At 39.1% G+C, this 26,666-nt stretch overlaps 1 protein-coding gene across 1 annotated transcript in view; it reads right to left on the bottom strand.

Annotated features, from left to right (window-relative positions):
* XRN2 (5'-3' exoribonuclease 2) overlaps positions 1–26,414 on the bottom strand; it is a 91,402-nt gene extending 64,988 nt beyond the window's left edge. Inside the window, exon 1 of the mRNA XM_032859311.1 lies at positions 26,227–26,414. Within this exon, the coding sequence (XP_032715202.1) occupies positions 26,227–26,301 (75 nt within the window). The 5' untranslated portion in view covers positions 26,302–26,414. The remainder of the gene's footprint in view (positions 1–26,226) is intronic.
* Between the last annotated feature and the right edge of the window lie 252 nt (positions 26,415–26,666).

Genomic DNA, 26,666 nt, shown 5'->3' with positions numbered 1-26,666 from the left:
CCAGTCTTCAGGGGACCAAACTGAAGGTGACCTGCTGCCCTCTGAGTAGCCGAAGAGGCCAGCTAAGCCTGTCAGTAGCCCTCAGAGAGCCCCAGGACCAGGTAGGGCTGCAGGTCACCACATGTGCTGATGGGGTGGTTGGACTGAGTGCCCAGGGCTGGCAGGCAAGAGGTCAGACCTGAGCTGAGGAATCCACCCAAAGGGCAGGCACGATATTGCACAGGCAGCAGTCTTGTACCTCAGGCCCCTCTTGCATCAGGCATAAACTCCTCTCCACAGGTGTGCCCCATCCCTGTGGCCTCCCAGAAGTCAGTACACTTACATATGGCCACAGCTATGGATGGCCACAGGCTGGTGGTACACCTCCAAGCAGATGGGGCAGCTTTTCTGGGCTTCCAGAGCACAGTTGCTGCTCGTAGGCCTGCCTGGTGGTTGCTGCTCCTGAGCCCAGGCCACCAGGCTGCAGAACATCAGCATCTGTGGGCCAGGCCCACTTATATGCAGGTTTTTTTCAGTAAATATAGGTATGCTACTATAAATGTATTTTTTCCTTTCTTATGATTTTTCTATTAACATTTCTTTTTTTTTTAAGATTTTATTTATTTATTTGACAGAGAGAGAGAGATCACAAGTAGGCAGAGAGGCAGGCGGTGGGGGGGGGGTGGAGCAGGCTCCCTGCTGAGCAGAGAGCCCTATGTGGGGCTCAATCCCAGGACCTTGGGATAATGACCTGAGCTGAAGACAGAGGCTTTAACCCACTGAGCCACCCAGGTACCCCTCTATTAACATTTCTTTCCTCTGGCTTACTTTACTGGAAGAATACAGTATATAATACAGACACAAACTATGCGTTCATTGACTATTTATGTTATCAGTAAAGCCTCCAGTAAAGAGTAGGCTATTAGCAGTTAAGTTTTGGGGATTCAAAAGTTTATAGGCAGATTTTCAACTATTGGGGCCAGTAACCCTAACCCTCATGTTGCTCAAGAGTTAATGGTATTTGGCAAACCCTAGAGCAACCACTTAAAAAAAACACTCAAAAAAATAGTGAAAAAAAAGTCAGTAATGAAAGTTAAGTTTTGCATTATAAAATACATATGGAAAACAGAAAGTAAAACAATAGATATAAATCCAACTACATCAATAACATTAGATGTAAATGGATTAAGGAATCCAATCAAAAGTGAGAAACTGTCAGACAGGATTTTAAAGAAAGATCCAATTATATGTTATTTATAGGTACAAGTGCTTACAGGAGACACACTTGTGACTCACAGACAGAAAATGAAAGTAAATGGATGGGAACACCATGCAACAGCAACCACAAGAAAGCTAGAACTGTCCTATCAGTATCAGACAAAATACACTTAAAAAAAAAAAGTTACCAAAAATGGTATTTCATAGTGATAAGAGGATCAATCCATCAATAATTATAACAATTAAAAACATACATGCTCGTAGTAACAGAGCATCAAAATACATGACGCTTTCCAAAGCCAGTGCAAGAAAGGAAACAACAGAACAGAACAATAAATCTAGGAGCTGGCTCTTTGAAAAGATAAACAAAAGAGATAAACCGTTAGCCAGACTCACCAAGAAAAAAAGAGAGAACTCAAAATCTGAAATGAAAAAAGAAAAATAACCAACATCACACAAAGGATTATAAGAGAATAGTGAAAAATTATATCCTGACAAACTGCAGAGCCTAGAAATTGGTAAATTCCTAGAAACATATAAACTATCGAAGCTGAATCAGAAAGAAATAGAAAATTTGAACAGACTGGTTACTAGCAATGAAACTGTATCACTAGGGATGCCTGAGTGGCTCAGCAGGATTAGTGTCTGATCCCTACTTGCTGGCTCAGGTCATGATCTCAGGGTTGTGAGACTGAGGCCAGAGAGGCTCTAGGATGGGTCTGGAGTCTGCTTAAGATTCTCTCTCTCCCCCTCTGCAGTCCCCTCCCATCCCCATACTTAAAGAAGAGTTAATACCCATTCCTCTCAAACTATTCCAAAAAAAAATAGAAGAGGAAGGAAAGCTCCCAAATTTATTCCAGGACGCCAGCATTACCCTGATACCAAAAGCAAATAAAAACTCTACCAAAAAATAAAACTATAGGCCAATATCCCTGGGGAACATAGAAGCAAATACCCCCCAACAAAATATTAGCTCACCAAATGAACAATACATTAAAAAAAAATCATTCACCATGATCAAACGGGATTTATTCCAGAGATTCAAGGATTCAAATGTGATTCAATAATCATAAATGAATCAATATGATACATCACATTAACAAGAAAAAAGAAGATATAAACCATACAATCATTTCAATAGATGCAGAAAAAGCACTTGATAAAGTATAACATCTACTGGTGACTTAAAAAAAAACAAAAAACAAAAAACAAAACCACTCAATAAAGCAGATTTAGAGCACACCTCCACGTAATAAAGACCATATGGGGGTGCCTGGGTCACTCAGTGGGTTGAGCATCTGACTCTTCATTTCAGTTCAGGTCATCTCAGGGTCTTGAGATCAAGTCTTGCACTGGGCTCCATGCTCACTATGGAGCCTGCTTGGGATTCTCTCTCTCCCCCCACTGGCCCTCCCCTGCTCAAATAAATAAATTTAAAAAAAATAAAAAATAAAGACCATATATGAAAAACCCACAGCAACACCATACTCATTGATGAAAACCTGAAAGCTTTTCTTCTAAGATCAGGAAAGAGAAGGATATCTACTCTCACCACTTTTATTCAACATGATACTGGAAGTCCTAGCCACAACAATCACACAAGAAAAGAAATGAAAGGCACCCACACTGGTAAAGAAGAAGTAAATCTATTACTGTTTGCAGATTATACATTATACACAGAAAACCCTAATGTCTCCACCAAAAAACTGCTAGAACTGATAAATAAATTCAGTAAAGTCACGGGACACAAAATTAATATACAAAAATCCACTGTATTTTATGCACGAATAATGAAGTAGCAGAAAGAGAAATTTAAAAACTCATTTATAGTTGCACCCAAAATAATAAAATCCCTAAGAATAAACATAACCAAGAAGGTTTAAGGCCTGTGCTCTAAAAACTATAAAGTACTGATGAAAGAAACTGAAAATGACACAGATATTCCATACTTAGGGACTGAGAAAACCAATACTTTTAAAATGTCCACACTATCCAAAGCAATCTACAGATTTAATGCAATCCCTATCCAAATACCAATAACACTGGTCACAGAACTAGAACAAATAATACTAAAGTATGTAAGGGATCACAAAAGACCCCAAATAGTCAAAGCAATTTTGAAATAAAGGTACAAAACTTCAGGTATCATGATCCCAGATTACAAAATGTACTACACCAAGCTGTAGTAATCAAAACAGTATGGTACTAGCACAAAGAAAAAGAGGCACAGATCAGTGGAACAGAATAGAGAGCCCTGAAATAAACCAATGCATAGATGGTCAATTATCTATGACAAAGAAGGCAAGAATATACAATGGGGAAAAGACAGTCTCTTCAACAAATGGTGTTGGGAAAACTGGACACCTGCATGCAAAAAATGCAACTGGACCACTTTCTTACACCACGCACAAAAATAAACTCAAAATGGATTAACAAAGGACCTAAATGTGATATCTGAAACCATGAAACTCCTAGGAGAAAACACTTCCAATAATTCTCTGACACTGGCCATAGAAATAGTTTTCTAGATATGTCCCCTCAGGCCAGGAAAACAAAAACAAAATTAAATTGCTGGGACTATACAAAAATGAATGCATAGTGAAGGAAACCATCAACAAAACAAAAAGACAACCTAGCAAAACAGAAGACATCTGCAAATGAGATGTCCTATAAGGGGTTATTATCCAAAACATATAAAGAACTTATACACCACCACCAATGCCCCCCCCCAAAATAATCCAATTTAAAAATAGGCAAAGGCCAGGGGCGCCTGGGTGGCTCAGTAGGGTTGAGCCTCTGCCTTCGGCTCGGGTCGTGGTCTCGGGGTCCTGGGATCAAGCCCTGCATCAGGCTCTCTGCTCAGCAGGGGGTCTGCTTCCCCCTCTTTCTCCCCCTGCCTCTCTGCCTACTTGTGATGTCTGTCAAATGCATAAAGTCTTAAAAAAAAAAAAATAGGCAAAGGCCCTGCAAAGACATTTTTCCAAAGAAGACATACAAATGGCCAACACAGGAAAAGATGGTCAACACCACTAATTATCAGAAAAATGCAAATCCAAACCACAACGAGATATTCCATATCTGTCAGAATGGCTAAAATCAACACAAGAAATAACAAGTGCTGGCGAGGATGTGGAATAAAAGAAACTCTTCTGTACTGCTGGTAAGAATGCAAATTGGTGCAGCCACTGTGGAAAGCAAGCTGGAAGTTCTTCGAAAAATTAAAAACAGAATTACCATATAATCCAGTTAATTCCACTACTGGGTATTTACCAGAAGAAAACAGAAATGCTAATTTTAAAAGACACATGCACCCCTATGTTTACTGCATTATTTACCACAGCTAACACATGGAAATGACCCAAGTGTCCATCCACAAATGAATGGATAAAGAAATTGTGATACACACACACACACACACACACACAAAATGGGATATCACTCAGCCATTAAAAATGAGATCTTGCCATTTGCAACATGATAGACATGCAGGATATAATGCAAAGTGAAATGAGTTAAACAGTGAAAGACAAGTACCATATTTCACTTGTACGTGAAGTACTAGAGACAAAACAAAAAACAAAGACAAAAAGACCATCAAAAAACAGACTCATATAAGAAAACAAAACTCATGGTGGCCAGAGGGGAGATGGGTGAGGGGATGGGTAAAACATAAATGGGATTTATAATGCATTTTTCCTGATGAGCATTGAGTAATGTACAGAATTCTTGAATCATACTGTACATGCAAAACTAACAATGCGTACATCTAAATACCACTGTGTGCTAATTACACTTGAATTAAACAAGAGCTATTATAAAAAACTTTTTAAAACACAAATCTTTTAATAAATGACAAAAGTGAAAAAATAGACAATTCAACAGTAATAGCCTGCTTCCCTTGCCCCTCCTGCCTCTGCCTACTTGTGATCTGTCAAATAAATAATTAAAACTTAAAAAAAAAATAAGGAAACAGATGACGTGAACAACACTATTCCTTTTCATTTCTTTAACTAACATGTAACGTTTTATTTGCTTCAAGGGTACAGGTCTGTAAGTCATCATTCTTACACAACTCTACTTACATAAGTACTCTCCCCAGTGTCTATAATCCAATCACCATATCCCTCCCTCCCCACCCCCCAGCAACCCCCAGTTTGTTTCCTGAGATTAAGAGTCTCTTACAGTTTGTCTCTCTCCCTGGTCCCATCTTCTTTCATTTTTTCCCTCCCTTCCACCCACGACCCCCAGCCCTGCCTCTCAAATTCTTCATATCAGAGAGATCATATAATAATTGTCTTTGACTCACTTATTTCGCTTAGCATAATACCCTCTAGTTCCAACCACGTTGTTACAAATGGCAAGATTACGTTTTTTTGATGGCTGCATAGTATTCCTGTGTGTGTGTGTGTGTGTGTGTGTGTGTGTGTGTACACACACATACATACATACATACACCCCACATCTTCTTTATCTATTCATCTGTTGATGGACATCTAGGTTCTTTCCATAGTTTGGCTATTGTGGACATTGCTCCTGTAAACATTGGGGTGCACATGCCCCTTCAAATCACTACATTTGTATCTTTACGGTAAATACCTAGTAGTGTGATTGCTGGGTCATAGGGTAGCTCTATCTTTGACTTTTTGAGGAACCCCCATACTGTTTTCCAGAGTGGCTGCACCAGCTTGCATTCCCACCAACAGCGGAGGAGGGTTCCCCTTTTTCTGAATCCTCGCCAACACCTATCATTTGCTGACTGGTTAATTTTTGCCATTCCAAGTGACGTGAGGTTGTATCTCACTGTTATTTTGATTTGTATTTCCCTGATGCCAAGTGATGTGGAGCACTTTTTCATGTGTCTGTTGGCCATCTGGATGTCTTCTCTGCAGAAATGTCTGTTCATATCTTCTGCCCATTTCTTAATTAGATTCTTTGTTCTTTGGGTGTTGAGCTTGGTAAATTCTTTACAGATTTTGGATACTAGCCCTTTATCTGATATGTCATTTGTAAATATCTTCTCCCATTCTCTCCATTGTCCTTTGGTTTTGTTGACTGTTTCCTTTAATTTGCAAAAGCTTTTTATCTTGATGAAGTCCCAACAGGTCATTTTTGCCCTTGCTTCCATTGCCTTTGGTGATGTTTCTAGGAAGAAGTTGCTCTGGCTGTCAAAGAGGTTGCTGCCTGTGTTCTCCTCAAGGATTTTGATGGATTCCTGTCTCACATTGAGGTTCTTCATCCATTTTGAGTCTATTTTTGTGTGTGGTCTAAGGAAATGGTCCAATTTCATTCTTCTGCACTTGGCTGTCCAATTTTCCCAACACCATTTGTTGAAGAGACTTGTCTTTTTTTCCATTGGACATTCTTTCCTGCTTTGTTGAAAATTAGTTGACCACAGAGTTGAGGGTCCATTTCTGGGCTCTCTATTCTGTCCATTGATCTATGTGTCTGTTTTTGTGCTAGTACCATACTGTCTTGATGATGGCAGCTTTGTAACAGAGCTTGAAGTCTGGAATTGTGATGCTGCCAACTTTGGTTTTCTTTTCCAACATTCCTCTGACTATTCGGGGTCTTTTCTGATTCCATATAAATTTTAGGATTATTTGTTCCATTTCTCTGAAAACACTGATGGTATTTTGATAGGGATTCCGTTAAATGTGTAGATTGCTCTAGATAACATAGACATTTTTGCAAATATTTCACAATATTTGTTCTTCCAATCCATGAGCACGGAACGTTTCTCCATTTTTTTGTGTCTTCCTCAATTTCTTTCATGAGTACTTCATAGTTTTCTGAGTACAGATTCTTTGCCTCTTTGGTTAGGTAGGTTTATTCCTAGGTATCTTATGGTTTTGAGTACAATTATAAATGGGATCAACTCTTTAATTTCTCTTTCTTCTGTCTTGCTGTTGGTGTATAGAAATGCAACTGATTTCTGTGCATTGGTTTTTATATCCTGACACTTCACTGAATTCCTGTATGAGATCCAGCAGTTTTGGAGTGGAGTCTTTTGGGTTTTCCACATAAAGTATCATATCATCTTCAAAGAGTGAGCGTTTGACTTCTTCTTTGCCGATTCAGATGCCTTTTATTTCTTTTTGTTATCTGACTGCTGAGACTAGGACTCCTAGTACTATGTTGAATAGCAGTGGTGACAGTGGACATCCCTGCCATGTTCCTGACCTTAGGGGAAAAGCTCTCAGTTTTTCCCCATTGAGAATGATATTTGCTGTGGGTTTTCACAGATGGCTCCTAAGATACTGAGGTATGCACCCTCTAACCCTACACTGTGAAGAGGTTTTTTTTTATATTTTTTATAAACATATATTTTTATCCCCAGGGGTACAGGTCTGTGAATCGCCAGGTTTACACACTTCACAGCACTCACCATAGCACATACCCTCCCCAATGTCCATAACCCCACCCCCCCGCTCCCAACACTGTGAAGAGTTTTGATCAAGAAAGGGTGCTGTACCTTGTCAAGTGCTATTTCAGCATTTTTTAGAGTATCATATGGTTCTTGTTCTTTCTTTTATTAATATATTGTATCACACTGATTAATCTGCAGATGTTGAACCAACCTTGCAGCCCAGAACAAATCCCACTTGGTCATGGTGAATCATCCTTTTAATGTATTGTTGGACCATACTGGCTAGTATTTTGGTGAGAATTTTAAAAACTGTGTTCATCAAGGCTATTGGTCTGTAATTCTCCTTTTTGGGGGGTCTTTGTCTGGTTTGGGGATCAAGGTAATGCTGGCCTCATAAAATGAATTTGGAAGTTTTCCTTTCATTTCTATTTTTTGGAACAGTTTCAGAATAGGTATTAATTCTTCTTTAACTGTACGGTAGAATTCCCTTGGGAAGAGGTCTGGTCCTGGGCTCTTGTTTGTTGGGAGATGTCTGATGACTGCTTCAGTCTCCTTACTGGTTATGGGTCTGTTCAGGTTTTCTATTTCTTCCTGGTTCAGTTTTGGTAGTTTATATGTCTCTAGGAATGCATCTATTTCTTCCAGATTGTCAAATCTGCTGGTGTATAGTTGCACATAATATGTTCTTATCATTGTTTGTATTCCTTTGGTGATCTCTCCTCTTTCATGATTTTATTCACTTGGGTCCTTTCTCTTTTCCTTTTGATAAGTCTGGCCAGGGCTTTATCAATCTTACTAATTCTTTCAAAGAACTAGCTCCTAGTTTCATTAATTTGTTCTACTGTTTGTTTGGTTGGTTGGTTTCTATTTCATTGATTTCTGCTCTGATCTTCATTATTTCTCTTCTCCAGCTGAGGTCAGGCTTTCTTTGCTGTTCTTTCTCCAGCTCCTTCAGGCATACAGTTAGGTTATGTACTTGAGAATTTACTTGTTTCTTGAGAAAGGGTTGTATCGCTATATACTTTCCTCTCAGGACTGCCTTTGCGGTGTCCTAAAGATTTTGAACAGCTGTGTTTTCATTTTCATTTGTTTCCATGAATTTTTTAAAATCTTCTTTAATTTCCTGGTTGAACCATTCATTCTTTAGTAGGATGCTCCTTAGCCTCCATGTATTTGAGTTCTTTCCAATTTTCCTCTTGTGATTGAGTTCTAGTTTGAAAGCACTTTGGTCCAAAAATATGCAGGGAATGATCCCAATCTTTTGGTACCAGCTGAGACCTGATTTGTGACCCAGGATGTGATCTATTCTGGAGAATGTTCCATGTGCACTAGAGAAGAATGTGTATTCTTTTGCTTTGGGATGGAATGTTCTGAATACATCCTTGATGTCCATCTGGTCCAGTGTGTCATTTACGGCCTTTATTTCCTTGTTGATGTTTTGCTTGGATGATCTGTCCATTTCAGTTAGGAGGTTGTTAAGGTCCCCTACTATTATTGTATTACTGTCAATGTGTTTCTTTGAGTTTGTTATTCATTGGTTTATATAACTGGGTGATCCCATGCTAGGGGCATAGATATTTAGAATTATTTGTTCTTCTTGTTGGACAGACCCTTTAAGTATGCTATAGTGTCCTTCCTCATCTCTTATTATAGTCTTTGGCTTAAAGTATAATTTATCTGATATAAGGATTGCCACCCCAGCTTTCTTTTGATGTCCATTAGCATGGTAAATTGTTTTCCACCCCTTTGCCTTAAATCTGGAGGTGTCTTGGGTCTAAAATGAGTTTCTTGTAGACAGCATATCAATGGGTCTTGTTTTTTTTTTTTTATCCATTCTGACACCCTGTGTCTTTTGATTGGGGCATTTAGCCCATTTACATTCAGGGTAACTACTGAAAGATATGAATTTAGTGCCACTGTATTGCCTGTAAGGTGACTGTTACTGTATACTGTCTCTGTTCCTTTCTGGTCTATTACTTTTAGGCTCTTTCTTTGCTTAGAGGACCCCTTTCAATATCTCCTGTAGGGCTGGTCCAGTGTTTGCAAATTCTTTTAATTTTTCTTTGTCCTGGAAGTTTTTTTTATCTCTCCTTCTATTTTCTTTTTTTTTTTTTTTAAAGATTTTATTTATTTGACAGAGAGAGAGATCACAAGTAGGCAGAGAGGCAGGCAGAGAGAGAGAGGAGGAAGCAGGCTCCCCGCTGAGCAGAGAGCCGGACGCGGGGCTCAATCCCAGGACCCTGAGATCATGACCTGAGCCGAAGGCAGAGGCTTTAACCCACTGAACCACCCAGGCGCCCCACTCCTTCTATTTTCAATGACAGCCTAGCTGGATATAGTATTTTTGGCTACATATTTTTCTTGTTTAGTGCTCTAAATATATCACATTAGTCCTTTCCAGCCTGCCAGGTCTCTCTGGACAGGTCTGCTGCTAATCTAATATTTCTACCATTGCATGTTACAAATTTCTTATCCCAAGCTGCTTTCAGGATTTTCTCTTTATCGCTGAGACTTGTAAGTTTTACTATCAGATGATGGGGTGTGGACCTATTTTTATTGATTTTGAGGGGGTGGTTCTCTGTGCCACCTGGATTTTGATACTCGCTCTCTTCGCCAAACTAGGGAAATTCTCTGCTATAATTTGCTCCAATATACCTTCTGCCCCCTCTCTTTCTTCTTCTTCTGGGATCCCAATTATTCTAATATTGTTTGTCTTATGGTATCACTTATCTCTCAAATTCTCCCCTCATGGTCCAGTACTTTATCTTTCTCAGCTTCTGTATTCTCCATTACTTGGTCTTCTATATCACTAATTCTCTCTTCTGCCACATTTATCCTAGCAATAAAAGCCTCCATTTTGATTGCACCTCATAAATAGCTTTTTAAATTCCATCTTGATTAGATTTTAGTTCTTTTATTTCTCCAGAAAGGGATTCTCTTCTATACTTTTTTTGAGCCCAACTAGCACCTTGATAATCATCATTCTGAACTCTAGATCTGACATCTTACTAATGTCTGTATTGATTAGGTTCCCAGCTGTCGGTAATGCCTCTTGTTCTTTTTTTTTTTTTTTTTTTGAGGTGAATTTTTCTGCTTTGTCATTTTATCCAGGTAAGAACAGATGGCTGAGAGAACAAAATACTAAAAGGGTAGCAATGACACCAGAAAAATATACACTAACCAAATTGGAAGAGACCCGAAACCAGGGAGTGGGGGAAGAATTTTTGGGTGTGTTTTCGTCTGTTAGAAGAAACTGCTCCCAAAATTTTAAAGAGAGAAAAACTTACATATACACAAAAATAAGAGTAAGTACAATTAAGGGATGGAATATGATTGTAAAGATGAAAACTTAAAAAGATTCTAAACAAGAAAATACTAAGAAGAAAAAAAGTTTAAAAAGAAGAAAAAGAGAGGAAAGAATGTGATCAGGCTGGAGTCTAGAACAAAGCCACATGCTAGATTTAGGGTATATTTTGATCTGTTAGAACAAACTGTATTCCAAAATTTTATTTATTTATTTTTTGTATTCCAAAATTTTAAAGAAAGAAAAACCTCTATGTATACAAAAAATAAGGCTAAATACAATGAAGGGATAGAATAGAACTATAACAATGAACATTTAAAAAGATTTTTAAAAAGGTATTGATAATATAGAATAGTCAAAAAATGTTAAAACAGGAAAGAGGTAAAATTTTAAAAAATAGAGTAAGAAAAAAATAAAATTAAAAAAATTTAACTTTGAAAGACTAAAGAATCATGGGGAAAAAGCCATGAATTCTATGTGCTGTATTCCTGTAGCTCTGAAGTTTTGCAGTTCTCATTGATCGGTGAACTTGGTCTTGACTGGATGTTCTTGTTGACATTCTGGTGGAAGGGCCTGCTGCATTGATTCTCAAATGTCTTTGCCAGAGGAGGAACTGCACCACCCATATTAAGGGCCAGGCTAAGTAATCTGCTCGGTTTTGTTCTCTGTGGCTTTTATTCCCTGAATGCTTTCTGTACAGCTTTGGAGGAAGGGAATGAAGATGGCAGCCTCCCAATCTCCAGCCCTGTGGGAGCTGAGAGCTCGGGGCCTCACTCCTCAGTGCATCCTCAGAGAAAAGCAGTCAATCACTCCCAAGTCCCCAGTCTCCAGCCACACTCCATGCTCACCTAGCCTGTGACCTATTGTTTTTATCTCTGGCACATGGCCCTGTTTAGAGTCTCCAAACCCAGCAGATTCCTGCAGCGCACTCCTGTGCCACTTCTCCCGGAGAAGGAAGAAGGAGGTCTCCCCCAATCTACCACACGTGTGGTCCTTGCTTGAAGAGCAATCGCCAGACTGTGCCTTGGGTCATGATTTAAGGTAATCCTGAGCTAAGAGCCCACTCCTTGGCTCTGTCTCTGCAGCCAGCTTCCCCGCTCCTATACCTGGGAGCTCTACCACACTCGGGCACCCCGGTCTTTTTGTGACCCCACAGGTTCTGAGACCACACTGTCTCAGCAAGGGCTCCATCCCCCACTTACCTCTAGAGTGACGTCTCTCAGTGGAGCAGACTTCTTTAAAAGTTCCAATTTTGTGCTCCGCTGCTCTACCGCTTGCTGGAAGCCACCCCCCCCCCCGCCCCCCGCAATGTGTCTTCCCATATACTGCCTGGGATTCACTTCTCCGCATGTCCTACCTTCCAGAAAGTTGTCGCTTTTCTGTTCCTAGAATTGCTGCTCTTCTCCTCTTCAATCTTCTGTTGAGTTTGTAGGTGTTCAAAATGGTTTCATAACTATCTAGCTGAAGTCCTGGGACCCGATGATATTTAGGTCTATTCCTCTGCCATCTTACTCCTCCTCTCATGAACAACACTATTAACAAACCAGATCCGACAGACTTCTATAGAATACTCCATCCAACAAGAGAACATACATTCTCAACTGCATATGGAACATTTTCCAGTGGACCAAACACTGGGCCATAAAACAAATCTCAAAAAATTTAGAAGCATAAAAATAATTTAAAATATGTTCTCCAGCCACAATGAAATGAAATTAGAAATAACAGGAGGAAATCTGGGAAATTCATAAATATGTGGAAATTAAACAACACACTCATGAATAAATAACCAATGAAATGAAAAAATCAAGAGAGAAATCAGAAAATACTTTGAGATTGATGAAAATGAAGATAAAGCATACTAAAACTTATGGTATAGAGTCGAAGCAGTGTTCAGAGGAAAATCTACAACTGTAAATGTCTATATTAAGAAAGACTTCAAATCCACAACCTAACCTTATAGGTTATGCACCTTAAGACACTACAAAATAGGGGTACCTGGGTGGCTTAGTCATTAAGCATCTGCCTTTGGCTCAGGTCATGATCCCAGGGTTCTGGGATTGAGCCCCTCATCAGGCTCTTCTCAGCAGGAAGTCTGCTCTCCCTCTCCCACTCCCCCTGCTTGTGTTCCCTCTCTGTCTCTATAAAATAAATAAATAAAATCTTCAAAAAAAAATACTAGAAAATATATGTACCTTAAGACACTAGAAAAATGATAGCAAATTAAACCCAAGCCAGCAAAGGAAATGATATTAGAGGAAAAAGTAACAAAACTGAAAATGAAAAGATTAAAAGAAAAAAAACCTTTGAGACCATAAGTTGTTCTTTCAAAAGATCAACAAACATTTAGTCAGTCTGACCTAGAAAAAGAGAAGATTCAAATTATTAGAATCAGTAACAAAAGAGAAGACAGGATGTTACTGCCACCTTTATAGAAACAAACAAACAAAAAAGGTCATGAATAGTACACCAAAAAATTAGATAACTTAGATGAAGCATACAATTAATAAAAAGACAAACTATAAAAATGACAAAAGAAATAATCTGAATAAACCTATATGAGGCAAAACCAGTTAAAAAAAAAATCAGAAAACAAAACTACCCACAAAGAAAAGCCCAAGCTTAGGGAGGCCTGGGTGATTCAGTCAGTTAAGCATCTACCTTCAGCTCAGGTCATGATCCCAGGGTCCTGGGATCAAGTCCTTCATTGGGCTCCCTGTTCAACAGGGAGTCTGCTGCTGCTTCTGCCTGCCACTCCCCTTGCTTTTGTGTACCCACTCGCTCACTCTGACAAATAAAATCTTAAAAAAAAAAAAGTAAAGCCTGAGCCTAAACAGTTTCTCCACTCAATTCCACCAAACACTCAAAGAAGAATAACAATTCTTGGGCTCCTGGATGGCTCAGCTGGTTAAGCGACTGCCTTCAGCTCAGTCGCGATCCTGGAGTCCCTGGATTGAGTCTCACATCCGGCTCCGGGCTCTCGACAGGGAGTCTGCTTCTCCTGCTGACCTTTCTCCACTCATGTTCTCTCTCTCTCAAATAAATAAATAAAATCTTAAAAAAAAAAAAAGAAGAAGAATACCAATTCTTCACAAATTCTCCCAAAAACAAGAAAAGGAAGAAACATTTTCCAACACATTTTACAAGGCCAGTATTATCCTGATAACCAAAACTACACAAAGATGTCACAGGAACACAAAACTACAGACTCTCTAGTGAACAGGGATATAAAAGTCCTCAACAAAATACTAGCAAACTGAATCTGACAATACATGAAAAGAATTATATAGGATTACCAAGTAGGATTTATCCTAGCAATGCAAAGCTTGCTTAACATCAAAATATCAATTAATAAAATATATCACATGAATAGAATGAAAGACAAGAATTACATGACCATCTCAATAGATATAGAAAAAGCATCTGAGGATATCCAACACCCTTTCATGGTAAAAACAAAAACCAAACAACCACTCAATAAATTAGGAATGGAAAATAAGTTCCTTACATAAAGGGCATCTACAAAAAAAATAGTTAACATCATACTCAATGGTGATGAAGTAGATGGTTTCCCTTTAAGGTTAGAATTGTCATGGAGGTTCTACCCAGGGCAATTAAGTAAGAAAAAGAAATAAAAAGCATCTATATTGTAAAGGAGGAAGTAGAACTTTGCATGATGTGATCCTGTATATGAAAATCCTAAATTAACTACTAAAAAACTATTAAAATATATGAGCTCAGCAAGATTGCAGGATACAAGATCAATAGAAAAAAAATTTAATTTCTACACATTTGCCATGAACAGTTGAAAAATAAAACAATTCCAGTCACAGTAGTATCCTAAAACTAAAGTTAATCAAAGAAATGTAAAATCTATACTATGAAGTGGATTATAAAATTCATATGCAATTGCAAGGAAGCCGAATATACAAAATAATCATCAAAAAAGAATAAACTAAAGGACTTATACTTCCAGATTTCAAAATTCACTACAAAGCAATGGTAATCAAGACACTATGGTACTGGTACAAGGATAAACATATAAATCAAAAGAACAGAAATGAAACACAAGAAATAAACTCATACCTCTAAAGTCAACTGATTTTTAACAAGGTGTCAAGACCATTCAATTAGCAAAGAACACTTTTCAACAAATGGTGTTGTAACAACTGGATAGCCACACACCAAAGAATGAAGTTGGACGTTAACCTCATACCATATGCAAAAGTTTACTCATAATGGATCATACATGCACATTTAAGAGTTGGAAGTATAAAGCTCTCAGGGGAAAATACAGGCATAAATCTTCATGACTTTGGATTTGGCAATGGATTCTTTGACATGACACCAAAAGTCCAAGCAACTAAACAAAAAGTAAGTTAGATTTCATCATCAAAAGTATGAACTTCATGCTTCAAAGGACACTGTCAAGAAAATGGAAAGACAACACAAAACAGGAAAAAAAAAATTTGCAAGTCATATATCTTTTAAGGGGCTTGTATTCAGAATATGTACATTTTAAAAACTCTTCCAATTCAATCAAAGGACAATACAATTTGAAAAACAGGCAAAAAAATATGAATAGACATTTCTCCAAGAAAGATCCACAAAGGGCCAATAAGCACATGAAAAAAGATGCTCAGTATAATTTAGTTTTAAGGGAAATATAAATTAAAACAACAGTGAGATATCAAATTCATACCCATTAGGATGGCAAAAATAAAATCAGATAACAAGTATTAGTGAAATGTGGAAAAATTAAAACCCTGAAACACTGCTGGTGGGAATTAAAATGTTGCAGCCGTTTTGGAAAACAGTCTGGCAGTTCTTCAAATAATCAAACACAGAGTTACCCTATATCAGAGTTTCCACGTCTAGGTATATACCCAGTAAATGAAAACATGTCCACGCAGAAACCCGTACGTGAATGTAATACCATTACTCATACCAGTCAGAAGGTGGAAACAACCCAAAAGTCCATTAATACACAAATAGAAAAACAAAATATGGTATATCCACACCACACAATGAAGCATTATTTAGCCATAAAAAAGAATGAAGTACTGATACATGCTATAACATGGATGTACTTTAAAAACATAATGTTAAGTGAAGGGAGCCAGCCAGGAAAAAAACATAGACTACATGATTCCATTTACATGGAAGTCTCTTCCATTTACATGGAAGTCTCTACAGAGAGACAGAAAGTAAACAAGTGGTTGCCTATGGATAGGAGTAGCAGGGGCAGGGGATAGTGGTTTGATAGCCACAGGGTATAGGTTTTTTTCTGAGGTGATGAAAATGTTCCGAAACTGACTCTGGCGATGGTTACCCACATCCATGAACATACAAGAAACCCTTTAATTGTAAACTTCAAGTGGGTGAATTAAGCTACCTAAAAATGTAGTAGCCATCTCCCCCAAAAGTATTATACTGACCAAAACTGAATGCAGAATCAGGGATCAACAGCTACCCTGTTCATTACTGTCCCTCCTGCCCTTAAATTAGTGCCAGTCATAAAAAAGTACTTAATCAAATGGAAGGGAGAAAAAAAAAAAGGAGGATAGAGTACTATCTTACACTACACAATATTACCAAAAGTTAGACACAAATATATCCCCAATTTTACTTGGACATACGAACTCCTGAAACTTAATTCAGCAGTAAGATTCTGAAATACCAAGTGTCTGTACAAAGCAATGTTTGAAACAACTTAACTTGTATTAATTGATTTAATTCACACAACTACCCTGTGTGGCATATATACCACTGATCTTCATTATTCATGAATTCCATATTTGCTAATTCACCTACTTACTAAAAATCTTTTGGTAACCCCTAAATCAGTATTTGCAGCACTCTCAGTCATTCATAAACATGAGCAGAGCAGTGAAAAATTTGAGTTCACCAACATGCACACTTCCAGCTGAAGTCAAACAAGGCAACACTGCCTTGTTTCAGCTCTCACACAGAAATAACCAGAGAATAGAGACCGGAGGGAGCAGAGGAGTATAATGCAGAATCACTAGTTCTTTAGAGTTTAGGAGAGTTTAAGGCATTTTTCTTTCTTTTTTTTAAAAAAGATTTTTATTTACTTATTGACCCGGGGTGGGGGGGACAGAGAGGACAAGCAGGCAGAGCGGCAGGCAGAAGGAAAGGGAGAAGCAGGCTCCCCACTGAACAGAGAACCAGACATGGGGCTCAATCCCAGGACCCTGGGATCATGACCTGAGTCAAAGGCAGAAAGATGCTTAACTGACTGAACCACCCAGGTGCCCAAAGGCACTTTTCTTAAGAATGTAAAGCTAATGGAGCCCTATATAAGCCAAGGACACAAAGTGAAAATCTGATGGTTGAATGAATAAATAGTTAAACCAAAGGAAGAGATAAAATGAAATGAAAAAATATACTCAATCCAAAAGAACTGGAAAATGGAAACAAAAAACAGATATGACAGAAAACAGCTGACAAATTTAAATCTAACCATACCAATACTCACATGAAATGTAAAAATCCTTAATACCCTGCTTACAATGCAGAGACTAAGAAAACAGTTTGGCCGTTCCTCAGAAAGGTAAACAGAATTACCACAAGATCCAGCAATTCCACTCATAGTTATATACCCTAAGCATTGACATGAATACAGATAATTATACACCAATGTTGACAGCACCATTATTCACAGTAGTCAAAAGGTAAAAATAACCCAATGTCCAAACAAAATGTGATCTATACATATAATGGGATATTATTAGCCTTAAAAAGGAATGAAATTCTGGTACATTCAAGCATGAGTAAGTCTTGAAAACATTATGCTAAGTGATAATCCAGACCCAAAATGACAAATATAATATGATCCTACTTTCATTAGGTACCTAAAACAGACAAATTCACAAGGCAGAAAGTAGGGGCTGAGGAAGCACAGAGAATTATTGTTTAATGGGTAGAGTTCGTTTGGGATGATGATGAAATAAATAATGGTAATGGTTTCACAATATTGTGGATGTACTTAATGCCACTGCATTCTACACTTAAAAAAGGTTAAAAAATTGCAAATTTTTGTTATGTGTATTTGCCACAATAAAAAAGGGAAGAAATCATCAAACAGCATAAAAAACAAACCCAGGGACACCTGGGTGGCTCAGTGGGTTAAAGCCTCTGCCTTTGGCTCAGGTCATGATCCCAGGGTCCTGGGATTGAGCCCCCAGTTGGGGCTCTCTGCTCAGCAGGGAGCCTGCTTCCCTTCCTCTCTCTCTGCCTGCCTCTCTGCCTACTTGTGATCTCTGTCAAATAAATAAAATCTCTGAAAAAAAAAGAAAAAAACCAACTGTATGTTGCCTATAAAAACAAACACTTTAAATATAAAGACACAAAAAGAAATAGACCTATCAGACCTGGCTATCTCAAAACTGAGCAAAACAAATTTCAGACCAAAGGGGCAGGGATGCCAGGGATAAAAAAGATAATTTTTTCAAAGATTTTATTTATTTGAGAGAAACCATGAGTGGGGGAGGGGCAAAAGGAGAGGCAGGGAATAGCAAGCGGACTCCATGCGGAGTCACCCAGGAGAGCCAAAAAAGTTAATTTTGTAACAATTAAGGAGCATACTTTTCAAGAAGACATAATAATCCTACGCATTTATGCACAAGAAACAGATGTATCCAAATAATTATATGTAAGAGATTTCCACACCCCTATCAGTAATTGATAGAAGAAACAAAATCACTAAGTATTGTTCAAGTCTTCCATATCCTATAAACCAGCATGATAACATTTATAAAACACTCCACCCAACAGCAGAACTTGTATCTCTTTTAAGGCAAAATGGCATTTACCAACACCATATTCTAGGCCATAAAACAAATCAGGTAAACTTTAAAAAGATTCAAATAATGCAAAGTATGTTCAATGACAGTGAACAAAACTAGAAATCAAAAACCAAAAAATGCCTAAAATCACCAATATTTGAAAATTAAGTAACAGCTGTAAATAAACAATGGGCCAAAGAAGTAAAAAAGTCTATTAGAAAGTATTTGTTACTGAATAAAAATGAAAACACAACATGTCAATATTTGTGGGATGTAACTAACACAGTAGTAGCAGGCACTCCAAACCTTTGAGAAGAAACAATGTATCAAAGCAATGACCTCAGCTGCCACCTTTAGAAATGAGGACAAAAAAAGCAGTTAAACCCAAAGTGAGCATAAGAAATAAATAATGAAAATAAGGATAAAACTCAATAAAAAGCAGAAGAAACAACAGGGAAAAAAGATGAATGAAATCAAAAGCTAGTTCTTTGAGATCACACTAGCAATACTGATAATGAAACAAAAAAAAAATGAGTATCAGGAATGAGAAAGATAACATCACTACATTTTCCACTGAGAGCAAAAGGATAATAAGGAATCCTATGAACAACTTTATGTCAACAAATTTGACTACCTAGATGAAATGGACAGAATTGATGAAACATACAAACTCATTAAAAAAAAAAAAGATAATCTGAACAGTTTTATGTTCACTTAAAGAAACTGTATTTGTAGCTAAAAGAATCCTTCCCAAAAAACTTCAGGTTTAGATGGCTTCACTGGTGAATTCTACCAAATACTTAAGGAAGAAATAATACCAACTCTGCAAAAACTTTTCTCAGAAAACTGAAGAGAGCATGCATTGCAACTCAATCTGACATCAAGATTACTCTGATAATAAAAATGGACAAAAACCTAAGAATACCAGAACACAGATATTCTTTTTGAACATAAAGTAAAAATTCTCAAGAAAACTTTGGTAAATTGAATCTAACGATACATAAAAATAATACACCATGATCAAGTGGGATTTATCCAAGGAATGCAAAATGGGTTTGACAATTAAAAAAAAATCAACGTGGGGCACCTGAGTGGCTCAATCAGTTAAGCAGCTGACTCTTGATTTTGGTTCATGTTTCGTATCTCAGGGTTGTGAGATCGAGCTGCATTGGGCCTGAAGCCTGCTTAGGATTCTTTTTTTTTTTTTAAATATTTTATTCATCCACTTGACAGAGAGAGATCACAAGTAGGCAGAGAGGAAAGGGGTGGGGGGGCGGCTCCCTGCTGAGCAGAGAGCCCGATGCGGGACTCGATCCCAGGACCCCGAGATCATGACACAAGCTGAAGACAGAGGCTTAACCCACTGAGCCACCCAGGCGCCCCCCTGCTTAGGATTCTTTCTCTCCCTCTCCTTCTGCCCCTGCCCCCCTTTCTCCCTCTCTTAAAAAAGGGGGGAGGAACAAAAGATCTGAATAGACATCTCACTCAAGAAGATATATGGAAGGCAAATAAGCACCCAAAAAGATGCTCCACATCATTTGTCATTAGGGAAATGTAAATTAAAACCAAGAGATAAAACTACATAAGAAGGACTAAGACAAAAAAAAAAAAAGGACTAAAACTGAACAGACTAACCATACTAGGTGTTGGCGAAGAAACAGAACAACTAGAACTCTCATAAACTACTAGTGGCTATACAAAACTGTACAATCACTTGGGAAAACAGTCTGGCAATTTTTCCTTTTGAAATAATCACACATCTACCATACAATTTAATCATTTCACTCCTAGGTAATTTCTCTAAAGAAATGAAAGTATACATTCACACAAAGGTTTGGACACCACTGTTCATAGATGTTCATAGTTTTTTTTTTTATGATGGCCCAAAGCAATCCAAATGCTCCTCAATCACATGAATGAATAAACAAAATGTGATATATGCACAACATAGAATACTATACAAAAATAAAAAGAAACGAACTTCTGATACACATAACATGAATGAACTTCAAAATAATTATTCTGAATGAAAGTAACTGAGCCACGTCAAAAAAAAAAAAGAGTGCCTACAATATAATTTCATTTATATTCAATTGTAGGAAATGAAAACTTATCTACAGATTCAGAAATACACCAGTGGTTGATTAAAGATGGTCAACAGGGAGGGGCTTTAAGGAGAAATAATAAAGAGGAAGATGGGATATTTTAGAGTGATGTTTATTATCTCGATTGTGGTGATGGTTGCATGGATGCACACATATGTCAATATCTATTAAATTGTACACATGAAATAGGTACAGTTTGCTGGAGGTCAATTATATCTCAATAAAGCTACAAAAGAGGAGGGGGGAAGGGGAGAACAGAAAGAAAGAAAAATAAATCAATCAGAGGTCCAGTATCTAGTATCCAAAATCTATAAAGAACTTATCAAACTCAACACCCAAAGAACAAAGAATCCAATCAAGAAATGGGCAGAAAACATGAACAGACATTTCTGCAGAGAAGACATCCAGATGGCCAACAGACACATGAAAAAAATGCTCCACATCACTCGGCATCAGGGAAATACAAATCAAAACCACAGTGAGATACCTCACATCAGTCAGAATGGCAAAAATTAACCAGTTAGGAAATGACAAGTGTTGGCAAGGATTAAGAGAAAGGGGAACCCTCCTCCATTGTTGGAGGGAATGCAAGTTGGTGCAGCCACTCTGGAAAACAGTATGGGGGTTCCTCAAAAAGTCAAAAATAGAGCTACCCTTTGACCCAGCAATCGCACTACTAGGTTGTTTACCCTAAAGATACAAATGTAGTGATTCGAAGGAGCACATGCACCCCAAGGTTTATAGCAGCAATGTCCACAATAGCCAAACTATGGAAAGAACCTAGATGTGCATCAACAGATGTATATAGATATATACACACACACACACACACACACCACATCTTCTTTATCTATACACACACACACACACACACACACACACAGTGGAATACTATGCAACCATCAAAAACCCCCCACGTAATCTTGCCATTTGCAACGACGTGGATGGAACTAGAGGGTATTATGTTAAGTAAAGTAGGTCAACCAGAGAAAGAAAACTATCGTATGATCTCTCTGATATGAGGAACTTGAGAGGCAAGGCAGGGGGTCATGGGGGGAAGCGAGGGAAAAAATGAAACAAGATGGGACCAGGGAAGGAGGCAAACCATAAGAGACTCTTATCTCAGGAAACAAACTGAGGGTTGCTGGAGGGGAAGGAGGTATGAGGGATGGGGTCCCTGGCTTATGGACAGTGGGGAGGGTATGTGCTATGGTGAGTGCTATGAATTTTATAAGACTGATAAATCACAGACCTGTACCCCTGAAGCAAATAATACATTATAGGTTAAGAAAAAAAAAAAAAAGAGGGACGCCTGGGTGGCTCAGTTGGTTAAGCCGCTGCCTTCGGCTCAGGTCATGATCCCAGCATCCTGGGATCGAGTCCCACATCGGGCTCCTTGCTCAGCAGGAGCCTGCTTCTCCATCTGCCTCTGCCTGCCACTCTGTCTGCCTGTGCTCATTCTGACAAATAAATAAATAAAATCTTTAAAAAAAAAAAAAAAGAAATCAGAGACCCAGTATCCAGAATTCAGAGGGCAGAGGAAAAAAGTCAGGGGAAAAAAAAAAAAATCAAAGAATATTCTCTAGAACTGAAGAACACAAGTTTCCAGACTCAGAGAGTCAGCCAAGTACTGATCCAAATGAATTTAAATTTTAAAAAACCCTATACCTAAGTACATAATCATGAAAGCTTATACTACCAAGGATACAAAGATCTTTAAAAAATTCAGATATAAAAATAAATCAATTCTTCTGCATATAGCTGTCCAGTTTTCCCAGCACCATTTATTGAAGAGACTGTCTTTTTTCCACTGTATTTTTCCTGTTTTGTCGAAGATTAATTGACCATAGAGTTGAGGGTCCATAACTCGACCATTCTCTTACACCGTACACAAAGATAAACCCAAAATGGATAAAAGATCTCAGCGTGAGACAGGAATCCATCAGAATCCTAGAGGAGAACATAGGCAGTAATCTCTTCGATATCAGCCACAGCAACTTCTTTCAAGATATGTTTCCAAAGGCAAAGGAAACAAAAGCGAAGATGAACTTTTGGGACTTCATCAAAATCAAAAGCTTCTGCACAGCAAAGGAAACAGTCAAGAAAACAAAGAGGCAACATACAGAATGGGAGAAGATATTTGCAAATGACAGTACAGACAAAAGGTTGATATCCAGGATCTATAAAGAACTCCTCAAACTCAACACACACAAAACAGACAATCATATCAAAAAATGGGCAGAAGATATGAACAGACACTTCTCCAATGAAGACATACAAATGGCTATCAGACACATGAAAAAATGTTCATCATCACTAGCCATCGGGGAGATTCAAATTAAAACCACATTGAGATACCACCTTACACCACTTAGAATGGCCAAAATTAGCAAGACAGGAAACAACATGTGTTGGAGGGGATGTGGAGAAAGGGGAACCCTCTTACATTGTTGGTGGGAATGCAAGTTGGTGCAGCCACTTTGGAGAACACTGTGGGGATTCCTGAAGAAATTAAAAATAGAGCTTCCCTATGACCCTGCAATTGCACTACTGGGTATTTACCCCAAAGATACAGATGTAGTGAAAAGAAGGGCCATCTGTACCCCAATGTTTATTGCAGCAATGGCCATGGTCGCCAAACTGTGGAAAGAACCAAGATGCCCTTCAACGGACGAATGGATAAGGAAGATGTGGTCCATATACACTATGGAGTATTATGCCTCCATCAGAAAGGATGAATACCCAACTTTTGTAGCAACATGGATGGGACTGGAAGAGATTATGCTGAGTGAAATAAGTCAAGCAGAGAGAGGCAATTATCATATGGTTTCACTTACTTGTGGGGCATAACAAATAGCATGGAGGACAAGGGGAGATGGAGAGAAGGGAGTTGAGGGAAACTGGAAGGGGAGGTGAACCATGAGAGACTACAGACTCTGAAAAACAATCTGAGGGTTTTGAAGGGGTGGGGGTTGGGAGGTTGGGGGGAACCAGGTGGTGGGTACTGGAGAGGGCACGGATTGCATGGACCATTGGGTGTGGTGCAAAAATAATGAATACTGTTACACTGAAAAAATAAAAAATTAAAAATAAATAAATAAATTACAAAAGAGTGAAAGCAGAAGAACACATAAATTAAGAGCATGGTCTTCCTGGTTGACACTGGCTCTGACATTAACTGAGTGACCTTAAGTATATTACTTAACCCCTCCATCCTTTAGTTTTCTCATCTGTAATAGTAATAATAATGAGTAATAATCATATGAGTATGAAGATTTAATAATCTGTAAAGTGTCTAGAACACTCGATACATGTTAAACGCTACATAAGTGTGTTGATTAAATAAATCACAATAATGTTCAATTCTCATCAACAACACTGGATAACAGAAGTCAAAAGAACAATATTTTCAAACTTTTGAGGGAAACTTATTTTCAAGCTAAAACTACGTTTAGCTAATGGCCATCCATATGTACAAGGATACAACGGACTCAGAAAACTAACATCTCACATAGCACTTCTTTAAGAATTTGACTGAAAATAAAAACCAAGGATTTAAGCCAAGAAAGATGATCAGAAAACAGTATCTCCAATTTGAAGAAAGGAATTGTTCAGGTTTCCAGAAAGCCTAAATAATCAAGTGTGACAGCAATAGAAATAAAAAATCTCAAAAAGCAGTCTCCAAGAAGAAAGAGGACTTGATAGAATATCTGAGACAAGAGGGAGATTGGATAGGGAATGATGTAAAGAGGAAAAGAGAAAAGCAACACCAAGGAAAAGACAAAAGTAGCACATAACCTGAGTCGGCACAGTGACTATTTGATTTTTTTCAGCTTTCATTGTTTTTCAAAGTATGTATGAATGTATGTATTTATGAATGAATGAATGAATGAATGAATGACAGATACAGAAGGAGGGGCAGAGGGACAAGCAGACTCCAGGCTGAGCGGCAAGATCATGACCTGAGTTGAAATCAGATACCGAACTGACTGAACAACCCAGGCACCCCTAATTTTTTTAGCTTTTGAAATAAATCAGTATTACCAACGCCCTGACAATTTAATTTTGGATGCCAACAAGGGAAAAGTATAACTGACACGCTGAGATGAACAGTAAGGGCAGCCAGAGTAGAAAAGCTAATAGCTAAGCTTTGACAGTGAAAAGTCAAGGGATACTTTATATAGGAAATACAATTTTTAATAAAAAGGCATAGTAAAATTATCAAGCTTACCGTTAGAAGAAATGAAGATAGTGATGTACTATTATTTGGAGGGGGGAAGGAGATTGCAAGAGCGACTAAACCGTCTTCTATCATAGCTACAATTCCACAGCTAGTTCCAAAACCAGTAAATCAGGTATAAGCATGATACTCAGAAATAGAACCAAAAGAGTTAGAACTGGTTATCACTAGAAAGTAAAAATGGAATGAGATGTATGTTATGTTTGAGAAAAGTCTTAAAAAACAAAGGAAACAAGCATTAAGTTTAAGTTTCTCTTTCAGAAAAAAAAAAAAAGAATACTGGGAATACCATCAAAACAAGGTTTTCGATTCCCCCTTTGGATAGCTAATAAGCAAAAATTAAGATCTCACGGTGCCAGGAGGAAACAAAAGTAAGTTTTCACAGTGACAGCTGGGTACTTCCTTCAAAAACGAAAGGGTGGAAGGCATGATGTGACCCCTTGAACCTTCCCAACCCAAAAATTCTAATTAAGAGTATAAAATCGAACTCGGACTGGTAACACGGAAACGATAAATACAAAACTGAAGAATGGACAAAGTCAATGTACTAACAAACTAACAACAAAAAATGTACTGTTCGAGTGCATCCAGGAATTCCGAAAATTTTAACAAGTAAGCTGTCCGACAGTAGAGCACCTAGACAAGGGGCACTTATCAGACTTCTATCTTGTCCTGTCTTGCCTGGATGGCTGCTTTCGCCGTGGAATCTAACAAATCTAGCAACAAATGGCCTCTGGCACTACGAAGCCTTTCAGGCACCGACAGTAAACAACAAAAAAGCTCGCCGCCGGTTATTACTTTACAAGGTTGTTAAAGGCCAGGATCAGCATCTGCGCAGCCCTAACCAGCTAATTCTGTGGAGCCGCCGGGAGTGGCTCAATGGACTAAGACTCTTCGGAAAACCAAATGCACGGGGCCGGAAAGAAACAAAGCCGTGGGCGGGGCCTCCCGGTCCCGGAAAAAGCGGGCAAGGGAGGAACAGCCCTCAAGCGAGTTCGTACCCCTTTCGCTCTTGCCCCGCCCCGCCCGCTTTCCCGGGCCCCGATTCCGGGTGCCGGCGCCCAACAGCGTGTCGGGCCGCCCTGTCCGCGAGGCCGACAGGGCGGCGCGGGACCCAGCACCGTGCCTCGGGGGCAGGTGGCGGGCGCCGAGGGCCGCGGCCTAAACGCGCCTGAGCCCCTGGCGGCCGTCGGGCGCCTCCTCACCTTCTCTTCCACGCAGTTGACAATGATGGACGGGTACTTGCGGCTGAGCCAGCGAAAGAAAGCCGGGACTCCCATTGCGGCTGCCCAGCTGGAGGAAGCGGCCCGGCCGGCGGACAAACGTAACCAGAGAGACAAGCAGGAGCGGCGGCCGCGGGCACCGGCACTTCCTCCCACGTGCGCGCCGGCGACAGGAAGTGGCGTCACGACCGCGCCGCCCGGGACGTCGACCGGCCGGGGGGCGGGGCAGGGTTCTTTTGCGGGCGGAGTGGCGAGGGCTGGGGGGAACCCCCATCCTGGGTTGCTCGTTGTAGCTGGGGCCAGACGGAGATTCCGCGCTTCTGCGCGTCTGAGTTGTGTGGGCCCCCGGGCTGTGCCTTCGCTGCAGCTTCGCCTGGGTCGCGCAATCCGGGCGCTCAGCAGGTCCTCGGGGAGCTCTTTGG

This window comes from Lontra canadensis, unplaced genomic scaffold (assembly GCF_010015895.1).
Source record: "Lontra canadensis isolate GAN:19392208 unplaced genomic scaffold, GSC_riverotter_1.0 scaffold16, whole genome shotgun sequence".
NCBI classification, from domain to species: Eukaryota; Metazoa; Chordata; class Mammalia; order Carnivora; family Mustelidae; genus Lontra; species Lontra canadensis.
Note: the sequence above shows the minus strand (reverse complement) of the source record. Positions and strands in the feature narration are given on the sequence as shown.